At 34.6% G+C, this 16,253-nt stretch overlaps 1 protein-coding gene across 1 annotated transcript; it reads right to left on the minus strand.

Moving 5' to 3' along the window:
- Positions 1-3,729: 3,729 nt before the first annotated feature.
- On the minus strand, positions 3,730-11,055 carry LOC143538252 (heavy metal-associated isoprenylated plant protein 7-like). Its single transcript, XM_077031848.1, has 5 exons — positions 10,914-11,055; positions 10,447-10,618; positions 9,954-10,162; positions 9,753-9,843; positions 3,730-4,285 (listed from the first exon to the last, which is right to left on the minus strand). The coding sequence occupies exons 1-5, from the start codon at positions 10,920-10,922 to the stop codon at positions 3,870-3,872; spliced, it is 897 nt and encodes a 298-aa protein (XP_076887963.1). The 5' UTR covers positions 10,923-11,055; the 3' UTR covers positions 3,730-3,869.
- Between the last annotated feature and the right edge of the window lie 5,198 nt (positions 11,056-16,253).

Below are 16,253 nucleotides of genomic sequence, written 5' to 3' on the forward strand. Positions count from 1 at the left end.
AGGGTAGTACAAACTCTAAGGAAACGTCGATACACAAACGAGATATTCGAGGCATAATTATCGAGGAAACAAGGCACGAATTTCCAGGTATTCTAGTGAGAGAGTGGAGAGATGTGAGAACTGAATTGGTATACAGAAATGAGCTGCCCATGGCCGCTATTTATAGGCCTCAAATTGGTTCCCATCGCGGTACGCGATGGGTCCTTCAGCAGACCTATCGCGTACCGCGATATAGGTCTGCTGACGCACAGCGTAGATCTGCCACGTGTCGACACGTGGCAGGCACCTCTCCACGTGGCAGCACCTAGTGCCACCGTGTGCCACGTGGCACACGTGTCACACATTGTCAGACACCCCATCGCGGTACGCGATGGGAGTCTCTTCTGACTCATCGCGTAGCGCGATGGGTCAGGAAAACATATTTTTCATTTTTAACCCTCAAGTTTGGATTTTGGCAACTTTAGTCCCTAGACTTTGGAAAGTTGATACTTTGAACTCAAAATTTTCACGTTGTTACAGCATTGTAGGAGTTAGCATGATTAATGCCACGCTGCTTGTCATCCATGTCCCAAGACTTTATGATCGCCATCACTTCTGACAAAGTTAATATGGTTAGGTCCTTTGTCTTTTTTTTTATCACTACAAGATTCATGTCCCAGCTTTGAGCAGAGAGTTGACCAGCTTGTTATTTGTCTTAATAAGAGTCAGATTAGTTTTGCAGTTCGCATCTCAGCGACCAAGGTAACAAATCTTTGGAGCTGTATCTCCAATGACTCTCCCTTTTCAGGATTGAACATGTTAAACCTTTGTCGTAACAGATCCTGTCGACTCCTTCTCATATCCTCATTTCCCTTATACACCTCAATGTGGGCTTCCCACAAACCTTTGGCAGATTATAGCTCTCTGAATCCTTGAGCAATCTCAAGTGAAAAAGCCATGGTAAGAGTGGCAAGAGCCTTTTCATCTTCCTCAACCTTCACAAAATCAGCATCACTGTACATGGTGACAGGTTTTATGGCGAGTTCACCGTCATCCTTTTCATAAGTAATGGGTTGAGGATCCCTGACAATACTTCTCCAGACTTTTGCATCCTTCATCGTAACGTATTTCTCGAATATAAACTTTCACTCAACAAACCCTTCAGGAGATAGTAGACGAGGTTTGCCAGTGGTAGTTCCCATTATTGAGTCCAGCTACAAAGTAGTAGTGGATGATATGTTTCTTAACTGGTCCATTTTAACCAAAATTAAAAAAAATAGTCCAAACAATAATGGCCCAATAAACCAGGCCCAAAACCAAACAGAATACCCGAGAATAGTGAAAGCTGAGACCACTAAGTTTATCTATGGTCGAGAACCCAAGAACAGAGAACAAGCTAGCCGAGAACACCCAACTGATCCCGAGAACCCTTGATCTAAGCCAAGATCACCAAACTGAACCCGAGAACCTTTTGTTGCCCAAGAACCCTTGATTTGAGCCGAAATCACCAAACTGAACCCAAAAACCTTGACCGAGATCCTTGAACTCGATAACCATGATCACGTTGAATTGTTGCCGAGAACTTTGAATTGTTGACCAAGAACTGTTGATCTTTGACTTGGTAATCTTGGTAACAAATTTGATCCTGAAAAATCAAGGATTTAAAAATCTTTCAAGTTTTGAAAAGATTTTATCCCTAATTTGTTCCCGAAGAACACTAGAATACCCGTAATCTTGATTTCCAGAAAAATACCCACGGATTATCAACCAAAAACGATCTTGAATCTTTGATATCACCAATCTCAGGTCTATAGGCTCTGATACCAATTGTATACTCCAAATCAGGATCTTTCAATGTGATATCAAACAAACACGTTTTTATGTGGAAACTAACAAGGTGATTCAATACTCACGAAGAATAACCACAAACCAACACACAATAAGCTTCAAAACACACGTTATATTAACGTCGGGTGCTTAAGCTCTCAATAATTGATTACAAGATGAGTGGAATGCAAACCACGTAACCTACTAACCACCACCAACCTCGTTAATGATCCACTCCCCGTCTAATGGCCTAATACAATATATATAGAGCCTAGCAAACCTACTGCCCAAGCCCAAAGCACAAGCCCACCGAAAACATAGTGTTTCCGGTATTACATACATACCAAGCCCATAAGATTAAGTATAAATCATGTAATAAGCCTAGCCCAACAAATATAGTTAACAACACTTTAATTAACAAATTGTTTATGCAAACAACAAAAATTAAAAAAAAAATAACAAAAACGTGACTGTCTTAATCTTAGAAATAGCTTAAAAAAAGGAAAAAATAACATTACACAAAGTCAAATATGTAACTATAACATACAAACCCTTTTAAAATAATACAAAACCGACGCTTTGACATGGTATTTCTTGATTGAATACTATTACTGATATAACTAAAATAAACAAACACTTACACAATATCACAATTACTCCTACACAAGACGGTGTACCTACACTGATTTCTATTACTTGATAGAATTATAATAAATCAACGCTTACACACATAGCTAACCTTAACTTTAACCAAACTCACACATAGAAAATTGCAAAAATAAAGCATCGTCACTCCTACATATAGTCCATATGATAGTTTATATCTATTTTAATAGCAAGTATGAGCCCTAAAAAACCTAAAATTTATTTTTAGCACAATCGAGATGCTTTTAGGAATCATCATATTAGGTTTATAATATCATAATTCAGGTAGTCGGATATTTAGTTGGGGTTATGCATACTATTAAAGCATAAAAAAACAAAGATATGTGAAGGAAAAAAAATCTAACCATAAAATTGTTACCTCCTGCGCCAAGATTGAGGCAAAAACCTCTTTAACAAACCCCTTTTATGTAGAATTGATGATTAATATTCAAAAACTTCAAGAAGATTGCATGAATCGGTTGACTATTTTGTGAAGAATGATTTTGTTGTGGTAATTTAGGATATTGGGAATCACAGATGAAGAAAGCGTTAAATGGGGAAATATTATTAACATTTGTGGATTTCAATGTTTGATGTAGGAGTAAATTGCAACACTACCATTTTCTAATAAAATTCATTTAAATCAGGATCCAATAATTACAATAATGCCACGGTTAATATAGTCCATTGATCATCTTAACAAATGGTTATAATTCACTTAACGCATTTCTCACACTAAATGATTCCTCTCGTGAACCATTCTCTCTCTCTATATATATATAATAAGAATTTGATATAATTTACATTTTTTTAAATGTACATCATGAATACCTTGTTGTCTAACATTCACTAGGTAACATTCACTAGGTAACAAGCATTTATGCCTTCTAATCATAGGTAAGTGGCCAAGCTTTTCTCATGTGTCATAACATTCACTAGGTAACAAGCATTTATGCCTTTTGTCACTCGATTTGTTCTAATATATTAATATGATTAGAAGTTTACTCCAACTTATGATACGTTGATATCTCAATCAAGTCATTGACAAAGAAGAGTTATCATACGAATTAACCAGATTACGACGCATAGCGCGTGGATGGCCGAAGGGCAATTTCATCTGCGACATAATTACACATAAATTTAAATTATCGCACAATATGTATTTATAATTGTGCAACCTATACTTAAAACAGAGTCTATAACGAATGTGTCGTATTTAGATTTTATTTTATTTTTATTTATTCTAACATTTGTAGAATATGTATCAAGTTTTATTTGTCAAAAACTAAAAAAAGTTCACAAAATTCAAGAGCTTTTTATGCACACTTTCATACTCCACACAAGTCCACATGCAGACACATTACAAAAGCTCAACACAACTTCCATGTAACTACTTTCCAGTTTTACCCTTCCTTTATTTACATAACACTGCATGCATTGGGGTTCTCATCACTAAACATCTGTGGGGCTTGTGATGGATACGAATATGCAGGCTCCATAACGTAACTTGAAGGGTATACTTGGTAATTCACCGGCTGATAATAATAATAATAACCATTTTTTCTCATCTCCATGACGGCTGCTGCCGTCTCCTCCTTGCCGGCCGCTTCTTGTTTCTCGGCGTCTTCGCCGACGTTCTTCTCTTCTTCCTTCTTATCGCCACCCTCCTTTTGGTCGGTCTTGTTTTCCTCCGTCTTGGGCTGGGGATCTTGTGTTAAAATAACGGCGGTTTTGCCGGTTGTCTTGTGCACGTGATCCACCAGCTCCGTTGCCGGAAAAGTGCCTTTCACCACTACTTGTGAGTTCTTTTGATCCGGGACTGCACTTTCCACCCCTACATGCCCACAAAAATACAAAATTAGAACTTCATGTCATCATTCGTTGTTATTATTATTGTTTTTATGGGTTTGATTAAATAAAAATGAAATTAACGAGTTAATTATGCGAATTAAGTATAGTAATTAGATATACAAGTAGGGTAATGATGTAATATATCACATAATAATTATGTAATTACTCTATGATATAATTGCATAATTACTCTACTTAATAGTATATATATAGGGGTGAGTTAACGTACAATAATGGCTTATCGTACATTAGGTACGCGACATTCCAAAACGTTTGATTAAAAAACGCGCGGTGGCAATTTTGTAAATAACCCAACAGTTGTTCGCGATCAAAATTCGTTGATTACAAATCAACTCTGATCCAAATTTGGAACTTGTCGCTCAATCTAATCCAATTTCTAAACTCTAATCACAGCTTACAGTATGAAATCTCAAAAGTCAAAAACCAAAATTGAAATAGAACGTCACTGAACATTAAAAATCTTCAAATTAATCAAAAATTGATGATTTAATCAATCGAATTGATGTGTAAGAGGCTTTAGAATCATCAATCGATTATGAAAATACAGATTAACACACTTAATTGAGCTATGATTAGGGTTTATGTTTAAACGTTCTACTCAAAATTTATACGTTCTGACCAAAATAAACACCAAAATGATGATTTTAATCAATCGAATTGATGTGTAGAAGTATTTAGAATCATCAATCGATTATGGGATTGCCGAAATAACGCACTCAATCGAGCTCTTATTAGGGTTCAAAATGTTATGTTTAAACGTTCTGAAACAAAACTGAAGACCTATAAACGTTCTGATACGTTCAATGAAGTTCTGGGTGTAAAAAAAATGAACATCTTTAAACGTTCTAATACTTTCAATGAAATTCTGGGTGTTCAAAAATCATGAACATCTTTAAACGTTCTAAGAAGTTCTGGGTGTTCAAAAAAGTTTAGAAGTTCTGAACTTCTAAACAGAACTTCTAAACTAACAAAAAAAGATTAAACACCTGAAGTTCAGAACTTCTAAACAGAACTGCTAAACTAACAAATGTTAAATGTTGTGTTTTTTCAAATGTTAAACCTTTAAACGTTCGGGAAAAAAAGTTTAAACGTTCAGGCAAAAGAGTTTAAACATTCAGGCAAAAGAGTTTAAACGTTCAGGCATAACCCACTAAAAATTGAAAAAATTAATCGACCGAATCTTCAAATTGATGATTAATTAGATCAATTTAAAGGTTAATTGATGAATTAGGTTCATCAATTTCAATTTCAATTTCAATTTTATCAAAATATTAACAAACTTGTGAACAAATAATAGACGACGATGTATGATGATTGTGGATGGTGGCTTCGACAATGTGACATTCGTCAATTTCGGGTCACTTTTGTTATGTAAACCCGACCCGTTTGTAACCCGAACATTTCAAATATATAAATTATTGGATCTTGTCATTTAAAATATATAAAAAATATTTTTTTTTATATTATGCATTGTTTGACCATTTAAACATACCCATTTTTATGCAAACCATAAAAGAATCTTTATACCCAACCCTTCACTCCTTCCCTATATATACACACCCATCTTCTTCATTTTATTCTTGCTACATCTCCAAAAACTCTCTCAAACTCCATAGATTCAAGGTTGTTATTTCTTATGTATTCTTGAAGTTTTGACTTCTCAAGTCAAACTAACTATAGTCTTTCATACAAACTTGTTCATCTAACATTACTAACTCTTGAATATGGTGGTACAACATATATATAATACACACCCCTTGTTTCCTTTATTTGTTACTTCACCGACTTTGGTTGGTTAAGTTTCGAATGTCATAAGGCAAGGCTTCATGGAGGACTTCGTGTTCTTGATATATATTTACACACACATAACTTATTATACATATCACTTATGACTAACTTCTAACCCTTTAGTTTGTTCATCTTATTTACAAGTTCCATGATGTGGGTTTGTATAAGACTAACCTCGGTTTAACCGAAACTAGTCCAAACTGGAAACCGAACTTTTTTTTACTAGTTTTGTTAAAATAGTTGTTTAAACATGTTTATTGCTAGATTTGAGTTTCAAAAATCATTTTTACAAGTTCTTTGATATTAAGCATATGGAATCCATCTATGAACTCATTGGGAGATGGAAACCGAACTAAACCGAAACTTTTGCTTAAAAGACTTGTAGTTAACTTTTTTTGTTGTAAAATTTAAGTTTTCTTCATTTATAAACCAATATACAAGTTCTATGATATTTGGGCATGTAGAAACCATCTATGAACTATTTGTGAGATGGAGACCGAACTATACCGACTTTTACTCGCTTAAGACACACAAGTGTGTTTTTAGTTATCAAGACTTGTATATTTCTTTAAAAAAATAGTTTACAAACTGATTTTAATTATTTTCTTAAGTACTTGGAATAGTTGGATCCAACTTGATCTCATAACATAACTTGGACCGACAAAACCGAACACTCGCTTAACGTGCGTTGTTAGTTCTAAACAATAGATCTACATACTTGGTTAAGTGTTAGTATGTTTTAATGAGTTATCTCATAACAATTAATATTTTGGAAAGTTGACTTTGGGTTTGACCATTTGTCAAGACCCGAACCGACAACCCGAACACTCGTTAAAAACCCGTTTTAGTATCTTTAGCCTAATGGAACTTGCATTTTAGCATTTTCCCCACCTTATTACTTAACATTGGTTAAGTAAATATTAAGGTTAGATACTTTAACCTGGTTTTGAGCAAACTTAAATTTTTTAAAAGGGTTATTATTATAAATTCTTAAATAGTTACATTTTAAACCTTGAACTTTAATTGATTAGTTTTTGCAACAATTATTTTATTTAAAGATCTTCAAGACAACCGTTCTAAATCCAAGACTTTCTTTTATTTAGGCTTCATACGTTAAACTCGTCGTTCCGGCAAATCTCCAAATAATCAATCTTTCAAGTTTATTACTTGAATGTGAGTAACTTCATACCCCGTTTTCTATCTTTTATTTTGGGGGTGACATTTCAACTTATCTAAACTAAATGTTTTATACTTGGGTCTTAAACCACAAACGTTGTTGTATACCTTACTTGAATAATTGCTCGATTTGGTGTTCTATGCTTATTTGACTATGTGTTTATCGCTTTTGGATGGTGGAACTATAAATCCTAGACCATTTGGAAACCCCTCATGGCAAGGCGTCGTTAACGTAATGCAATTAACGATAACTATAAAATCCTAAACTATTTGGCAACCCCTTATAGTTGGGTGTCGCTAACTTGTTAGCGATAACTATTTATCCAAGTTTATAGCTATTATTTATGGTTTTGTATACTAGTTTTGTGGCTTTTCATACTATATATCTATTGTTCAAACTTATGAATTGCTCACCAACCTTTGTGTTGATAAACTTTATTTTATGAAATGTTACAGGTTTGCATCTAGGTTGATTATGGAGTTCGGTAAAGAAAACGTCACAAATACCGTTAGGATATTAGCAAAACTGAACAATATTTGATTTGCTATATTTTGTTATATTTTGTTGTATTTGAGTTATGAATATTTGGTTATGTGACATTTTCGATGATGTGAAATGAAATGAGTTTGTTAAATATTGTCGCTTTAAATAGTGTCATGCGCTTATGAGCAATCGTTGCACCCCGGCATGTTCCGCCGCCTTTGGTCGGGGTGTGACAGACAATGGACGAAATCGTTGTACGATGAAGATTGCTGAATGGTGACGATGAAGGTGGACGGAATCGATGAGAGCAGTGGATCAGATTTAACGAAAATTACAAAACTGCCATCGCGTTAAATTGAAGATCGACGGGTATACGAGTCGTGTACGTATTGTATGATAAACCATTATTGTATTGAATCTTTTATCTATACTTATTCTACTTAACTCTCAAAATTAACACGTTAATTTTATTTGTACGTTAACTTTCTCCTTATTATTATTATTGTTATTATTTATTTACTTTTGAACGGCACTTGTTATTAGTTGGAAGAAATAATGAAAATCAAATTTCTCCTTTTATTTTCGTTCAAAAAAATAAATGGAAGTCATTTTTTTACATTATTTATATATTTATTTTTGAATGGCATTTTTTTGTGTGTTTATATCACTGCACTCTTTAATTTGAGGAGTCTAGTTACATCATTCTTGTCATGTTATAAGGGCACCCGGGGCATCGCATGATGGAGCACCCATCACGCGTGATGGGTTTATCAACACCGCCGTCAGTGCCTTGTCAAGCTTGAGTGATGAGATTTGCGTGACGGCCATCACGCGTGAGATGGGGTGGAAATCGAGGAAATGGAACGTTGGAGGGGAGAGTGTTTGGCCGGAAAAAGTTGGTTGGTTGGTGTTTGGCCGGAAAAATTGGTCCATTCCGGTGATTTTTTTCTTGCCGGAGCTCGGTGATGAACGGATCTGGTGGTTGGTAGTGTCGTCGGGCACGGATCTGATGGTTTGTTGGTTGGTGTTTGGCCGAAAAAAGGATGAAGGTGGCCAGAAAAAGGTTGGTGTTTGGTGGTTGGTTGGTGTTTGGGATGAAGCTGGCCGGAAAATTGGCCGGAAAAAGGTCCGGTGAAGGTGGCCGGATGAGCTGTCCATCACACCACACCACACCACCACCCCTACCAAATTCCATCAAAATGTGATGGATTTGGGGTTGGTGATGTGGCACCATTGGATTGGGTGAGGCGTGTGATGAGTGATAACCACCCCTCCCCTCCCTAATGTTTTAACCGAGCCCACACTGACTTCAATTCTTGAGCGTTCACTTGGTAAATCATACTGCCGGTTGTCACTTTACAGTCGTGCCACCACAAGAACAAAATCTTCTAGCGTAACACATGGTCGGACTAAAATCCCGGGTGGGCTCGAGATCCGAGTTGACAATCTCACAAGATTTAGCTCAAATCATTTATTATCAATATCCACATAAATGACATAAGTGAGAATCAAAATTGTAGAGAACCCAAACCTTTTTATTACTAAGTCATAAGCTAGGGATAGAGTCATTTTTGCTTACTTTGATACAAATAAATATACGTAATCACATTTAAAATATAATGAGTTAGTGTTTTAATATATGAGAGACTCGTAATAGACTTTACGGCGTCTAGAACAGAACAGATATAAATGAGAGAGTTTTATTATAATACAAACTTGATAATTAATTAGAAAAAAAAATGTTTGATTACCAGAGTTTTTATAGTGAGTTTTATTCAAAACTCACCCATACATGTTTCACCTTTAGTGAAAAGTATATTTTTATTATTATTATTATTGTTCAGGTGTGTATTTACTCTTAAATAAATATACCCTCTGACACGCACTAAACGTGAGAAAAAGAAGATTGAAGTATGTGCAAAAGCAAAAGAAAAAAGGTTTCTTTCGGTAAATATTATGTGAAAATAAAATAGTAAATTACCATTCATCCTCAAAATGCGTTTTCTAATCCCTTGGGCACAAGCTTCACAATGCATGTGTACTTTCAACACCACCGTTATAACCGGCGGTGGCTGCATGTCATCGGAACAAATGATATATATGTTAATTAAAAATTAAAAAAATTAACCACATTTTAATTCGATTAATTTAGACAACATGATAAGAACCAAATACAACGTACCAGCTCGTCTTTCTTGTCTTCCTGTGTTGGTGCATCTTCTTGCTCCGGCTTCTTGGGCTCCTCTGTTGCCGGAGTTGGTACCGGCGATAACAGCTCAACTTTCCGGTGACATTTTTTCTGAAGTCTTTCTAAAACCTTCATTGGATCTGCTTTTTCTCCCTTCACTGTGACCATATGAGTCTTACAATCCGTAATAACATCTTCAACGCCTGTACGTTTAAGCATTAATTAAACCAAATAAAAAATCATTAAAACTCATAAAATACGATCAAAATGTCATAATTTATCTATCGTCTATTTCACAAAGAATCGATTTATAATAGAGAGGTAGGTAATACGACAACAAGTTATGTCATTTTAAATGATAAAACTGATTATACTGAAAACAAAACTATGGTTCTTTAATGTCCATTAGTTACTCCGTACATGTACGACCCCCTAAACTCTTTCCAAGAGTCGCTTCAGAAAAAAATTAAAAAAAGTAATTAAGAACCTTCAAGGCCTCTAAGGCATTTTCGGGCTTTCCTAGCACAGCCTTCACAATGCATGAACACTCTCAAGACAACTTCTTGTGGCTGCGGAGGCGGTGGTGGGTCTTTCGACTCCTCCCCCTTATGCTCATCTCCGGCGACCAGTTTCGCCTCTTCTTCCACCTTCTTTTCCTCCTGAAAACGATGATCAGACAATAATATCGTAAAAACAAACATTAATCAACAAATTAAACCAACATTAAAAAAAAACTCTTTTTTGTTTTTTTTAAGCTAAAAGACTCATCAAAACCATACCCACATCAAAGAAACTCACTTTTGTTTCAATTTTCAAACCCAGACAAAGACTCTTTTTTTTTTTAACCAAAACCCATTAAAGAAACTCATTTTCACTTCAAATAATAATGATAATAATGAGAGTCAAATTAATAGCTAGGGTTGAGAAAAGTGAAGAAGAGATAGAAGGACAGACCTCTCCCATTAAAGAGCTGTGTACGTTTAAATGTGAAGAAGCTGATTTAGGGTTATATAATGGACTGACTGACTGACAGGCCTTGTATTAATTCAGGCACAAAAACACACAGTAACATACAGTAGTGAGTGATTTAATCGAGGTGAAAAGGGAGTGTGTGATTGAGCTGGATATTGATAATGAGGAGGACCATCAGGTCTAACGAGAATTGCACTCAACTCACTCATCATGATCATGACGTGGATTTTATTTATGCCACGTCAGATAAGTCTTTTTTTGTCTACAACGTTGTATATATTTTCCGCTAATCTCGTCTTCCTTGATCATAGTGTTCCAATTGTATATAATAAACTATTACACCATTCGTAGTGGGGGCTTTGAGGGCTTTATGGGGTCACAAAGCCAGGGAACACTGACCCCTCCCCCGGGGCTGGAGGCTTTTTGGTTAATTGTTTTTGGGTGGCGTTTTGTAGATAACGTTGATAAACAAAGTTAATAGGCATGATAATTAAAAAAAATAAATAAACAAAGTTATGGTAAGTTATGAAGGCTTTATGATTACGCTTGTTTTTTGTAAAAAGTCGCTGGGTGCCCTTATTAAATCATTCCGAAGGGAAGTGAACAAGACATCCCCAGAATTCCTTTATAGGAAGCTTGAATCTATACATCAAAATCAGTTAACAAGTATAGATAATTTTTTAAAACCTTTCAACCAAAATTTCTCTAGTAAAGACTATTTGAATTATTGTGATGAGTACACTCGCTCACTTACGATTACGCCCAAAAGAATTACTGCAGCTTTCCCACTCCCTTTGATTATCACATACAAAAAAGTCTCTTCCACTTTCCTACCAAATCTCTCTTTATTCTGGCACATAAATGAAGGGATCGAAGAGATTATGGCAGATCATGTTCACCAAGAAATGACCCGAAATTGGATCTTGGTCTTTTTGAGATTGGTCCTTTTAATCGTAATAAAAGATGTTTTCTTGTCTCTCGTTTCTTTTCTGAACAAATCGAATAACCTAATGGATCGAACTCTCCATGAGATTCATAGTTGCATTACTTATAACTTCCTTGTTCGTAGACAAAGTGGACTCTACTTGACTTCTTTCCTATCTTCTTAGAAATAAGTAAATAGTGGATCTTCGACTAGCATTTCGTGGAAATCATAGTTGGTATTGGACAAGAAGGAAATTCCTTCTCTTCTGTTGTCACAAGAAGGGACTAGGTTCCTAGCCAAGCCAGGGAATCTACGACCGATTGTCAAAAAATCTCCCACTACGGGGTAAGAAGCAAGGAAGGAGTGCCGCATAACTTTAACTGGACGCCACGTGGCGCATAACGTCCAGGGGTGGGTTTTATGACTACTCATGGTCTTAAAGTAATAAAACATTGGTTTTTGGTGGATACAGGATTTCGTCATTTGCTACACACGGTGGTTTTGAGTTTTAGTTTATGTAGTTTGATTTCGCTTTATAACCATCAAAACTGTTACTACCGGCTTGAGTTACAGTCTGGTCTTATATACCTCGTTCACCAAGGATATTTTAGTCCGGTTTAAAATTAAAATAGTTTGATTTTGACTTTGAAGTGCAATTTAATAAAAATCAGTATTAATGACTTGACACTCAAAATCGTAACGTTAAGCGCATTTAAAACCTTTTTATTAACTAAACAATAGTTTTCGTAAAATAATTCCAGATGCAAATAAAAAAGTGGGTTATGAGGGAATAACACAGGGGCAGAACTACATGAGGGTCAGGGGGTCGGTTGACCAAATTCTAAGGTTACTTGAGTACTCAGCCAAAAACATTTTATATAGTTGACCCTCTTGATTGTCCTCCAAAAAGCATTGAAGTTTAAAGAAAAAAAAAGATGAAGAAAGATTTTCCAGCGACGGCGAGTGACAGTCTAGAGCTAAATTCCGGCATGCTGTTGAGGCTTTCGGGAGTTGCAGAGAAAAAGAAAGAAGATAGATTGACAGCTGTATATTAATTTTTTATATTGGGTTAAATAACTTATTTATGTGTTGGCCTAGAAAACCTGAGTTAGGCCCAATATACAAATTAAAAACCTAAATTTTTATTAACTGTATCTTATATTTTTAAAAAAATTGGCTGCCACATTTGTTACAACTTTTAAGAAAAGAGAAGTCTCTGATCTCTCGATTCCACCTTTTGCACCAATGAAGTAAGTTTATTAAATTTACTATTGTTATTATCTAGGTTAGTGAAAGTTAATTTTTTTCTAATTTATAAGCATCGAATTTATTTATTGTTTTTGAAAAGGGATAGTAATTGAATTGATAGTGTTACGAATGTTATACCAACATTCAATTAGAATACTATTATATGTAATTTAATTTCTCAAAATTTTCTCTTTTTTTGTGTAGAAATATAGTATAGACAAGTATTTCGGTAAAGAACACAAACTAGGTATCAAGAATTCTTCAAATCCGTATAATTCTAATAAAAAATAATAATAAAAAAAGAAGCCGAGAGAAAATTGAGTTATGTTGAGAAAGATGTTTTTGCAAGTGTTAAAAATGAAGCCGTTTTACAACAGTTTCAAGCTGTGGGCCCCGTATTTACAACTACGGTTCCACATATCAATTGGTAAAAAATAAAAGTTACTGGTGTACATTAACCGGAAAAACATTTCTATTACGACCTTCTAATTAAAAAGTTCTGGTTCCGTCATTGGAATAACATAAGATCCAAAGTTAAAAGTATCACATAAAAAAATTAAATATGTTTAGGATTATTTTTAAAATTAATTGAGGTTTATAAAAGATGACATTTTTGAAGAATCTTCCATAGTTCCATAAAAGAAGTCTCTTCCAAGATGTTTTCAGCCTCTTAAAAGTTCAACATATGTATTTTGATACAAAACGGAACTTAATTATATGGGTATGTGACATTAATCTTCATTTCAAAACCAAAATTACTTCCAAAAAACGTAAACTTTCACCACAGAATAAAGGATTATCATGAATGGGTCAAATCTGTCACAATTATATCGATGAAGATGGTTACCGGTGGGCATTTTTACTAGTGGATCACCAATAACATTTGTAAAGTCGTCTAAGATGAAATAAGAATAATAATGGTTTCAGAACACGTCACAATAGAATTTCACAGCTTGTTTTGGAGGTGGTGTACGTTGCCATACAAGGCACTTTTATATTTATACTACTCTCCTATCAAAATGTACAACTTTAATGTATTCACATCGATGGTCTCTAGATAGAGCTTTCAAGAATAGACAACATAGGATTTTTAAGGTAGCATCTGTGACATTCGTCAAATTCGGGTCTCGATTTGTTTTCGTATTGTAAACTTTTATTATACAAACCCGACTCAACATTTTTTTTATCCTTATTTAACTATTATATAATATCATTATATATCTCGATCACAAATAAATCGATGGTTTTCATATTATAGTGTCGTTAAAACGAACATAGGGGTTCAAACTAATTTTTGTAAAGTTGTTATAAGTTTTAAGAAACTTTAAACACATTTTAAACTTTGATTGAACTTTGAGGGGCATTTACGTAAATATGTAAGGTATATATAAACAACCCTAAACCGGAATCGACCTCCGGCGAACCCCGATTTCCCGACGAGAAGCCGACGCCACCACCATCTCCATCTCAGGCGAACACCCCCTACCTCCCTTGTTCTCGATCTCCGTCACCACCTACCCTTTCCTCCTTACCGTTTTTCCGGCAGCCGCGATGTTCCAGCGAGAGTCCGGCGACGGCGATTCCGGCCATCCTTTTCCCCCGTAACCCCGACACCACAACTCTCCTTCCCTCTCTCGGTTCTCTGGTAACCCCCGCACCCAAAACCCCTTTCTTTCCCCTCCGGGTCGTTTTTCTGGCGACCGGAAAGCCGGCCGCCGTGCCCCAACGTCTCTCTCTCTTGCTGCTATGTCTCTCTCTTCGTCTCTCTCTATATTCTCTCTCTTTCCCTCTCTCCGCCTCTCTTCTCTCTCCATCTCTCTCTCTCTCTCTTCTCTCTCCCTGTTTCGTTTTCTGCCGCGCCTCCGGCGGCCGGATTTAGCTCCGACGACATATTAGAAAGTACGGTGGTGGTGACCCACCTCGTCTCCGGCAGCTTTCGACGACCATATGTACAACTAATAGGTAAATTATAAATTGAGGGTTTAATTATGAGTTTAATTAACAATTGTTATCTTTGTTCTGTTGTTGGTATGTTAGTTATTAAACTAGAGGTCTCAGGTTCGAGTCTCATCCTAGACCGATTTCGGTGTTATTTTTATATTTAACAAAATGTTATTACTATTAATACTAACATTACTATATATAGATTTTTATTAGTATTATTTTGTTTAACTTATTATTATACGTATTCATTACTAATATTATTATTATTATCATTATTCTAATAAATATTTAAGTTATTATTATTAATAAAAATTATATTGTTATTACTTATAAAAATCATATTTTATCATTAATTATTAACAATAATATTATTAGATTTATTTTGTGAACTCGTTTAGAAATCGAACCCACATCGAGTATGATATCATTTTTACTATCAATATTACTTATTAATATTACTATTTTTATCAACAACACTTTAAATTAATACCAAGATTTTTGTTCTATAACTATTAATATTAGTATTATTAATAATAATTATTTTTATAATTATTATACTATATTAGTATTATTAAAAATAATTATTGTTATTATTATAATCATTATTATATATATATATATATATAACATATTCTAAAATCATTATCATCATTTCTATCTTTATCATTAATAATATTATTATAAACTTTATTATCAATTCATTTTTATAAAACCGAACTCCTAATTTAAACCCGTATTGTTTCTATTTAATATTGGTTTAGCTATTTAAAAGCTCAATCATATAATATTATTTTATTTTAAATTATCAATTAAGTACGAGTCTCTAATCGTTAACAAATTTACCGGTAACCCGATTAACAACCGAACCTTCTCGTTCAATGTTTCAAATGAAGATTCAACTAAAGTTCAAGTTCATTAATATATTTTATTTATTCGTTTTCATTTAGCTTTCAAGTGGGATTCGTTCTTTTCGTTCGCAAGCGTTTTACATTTCGATCATTTATTATTTCTCGATTCGTCAATTGAGGTGAGTACGTTTCATCCCCCGTTTTCACTTTTATCTTTTGGGGGTAACATGCATACTTATTCAAAACAAGAATGATTTATTATACACGTTTCTCAAACCACAAACTTTAGGGTATATGATACTTGGAATACTTGCTCTTTTGTGTGTTATATGCCTCATATGCTTTACGTGCGCGAGT

This window comes from Bidens hawaiensis, unplaced genomic scaffold (assembly GCF_021521415.1).
Source record: "Bidens hawaiensis isolate Kalapana, Puna unplaced genomic scaffold, B.hawaiensis_p1.1 tig00011541_1, whole genome shotgun sequence".
NCBI lineage: Eukaryota > Viridiplantae > Streptophyta > Magnoliopsida > Asterales > Asteraceae > Bidens > Bidens hawaiensis.

Excerpts from the sequence above, each read along its gene's own strand:
- LOC143538252 (XM_077031848.1), bottom strand. Across the intron at positions 10,163-10,446 it reads ATGCCTTAGAGGCCTTGAAG|GCGTTGAAGATGTTATTACG; the intron begins GTTCTTAATTAC and ends TTAAACGTACAG. Across the intron at positions 9,844-9,953 it reads AAGACAAGAAAGACGAGCTG|CCACCGCCGGTTATAACGGT; the intron begins GTACGTTGTATT and ends GATGACATGCAG.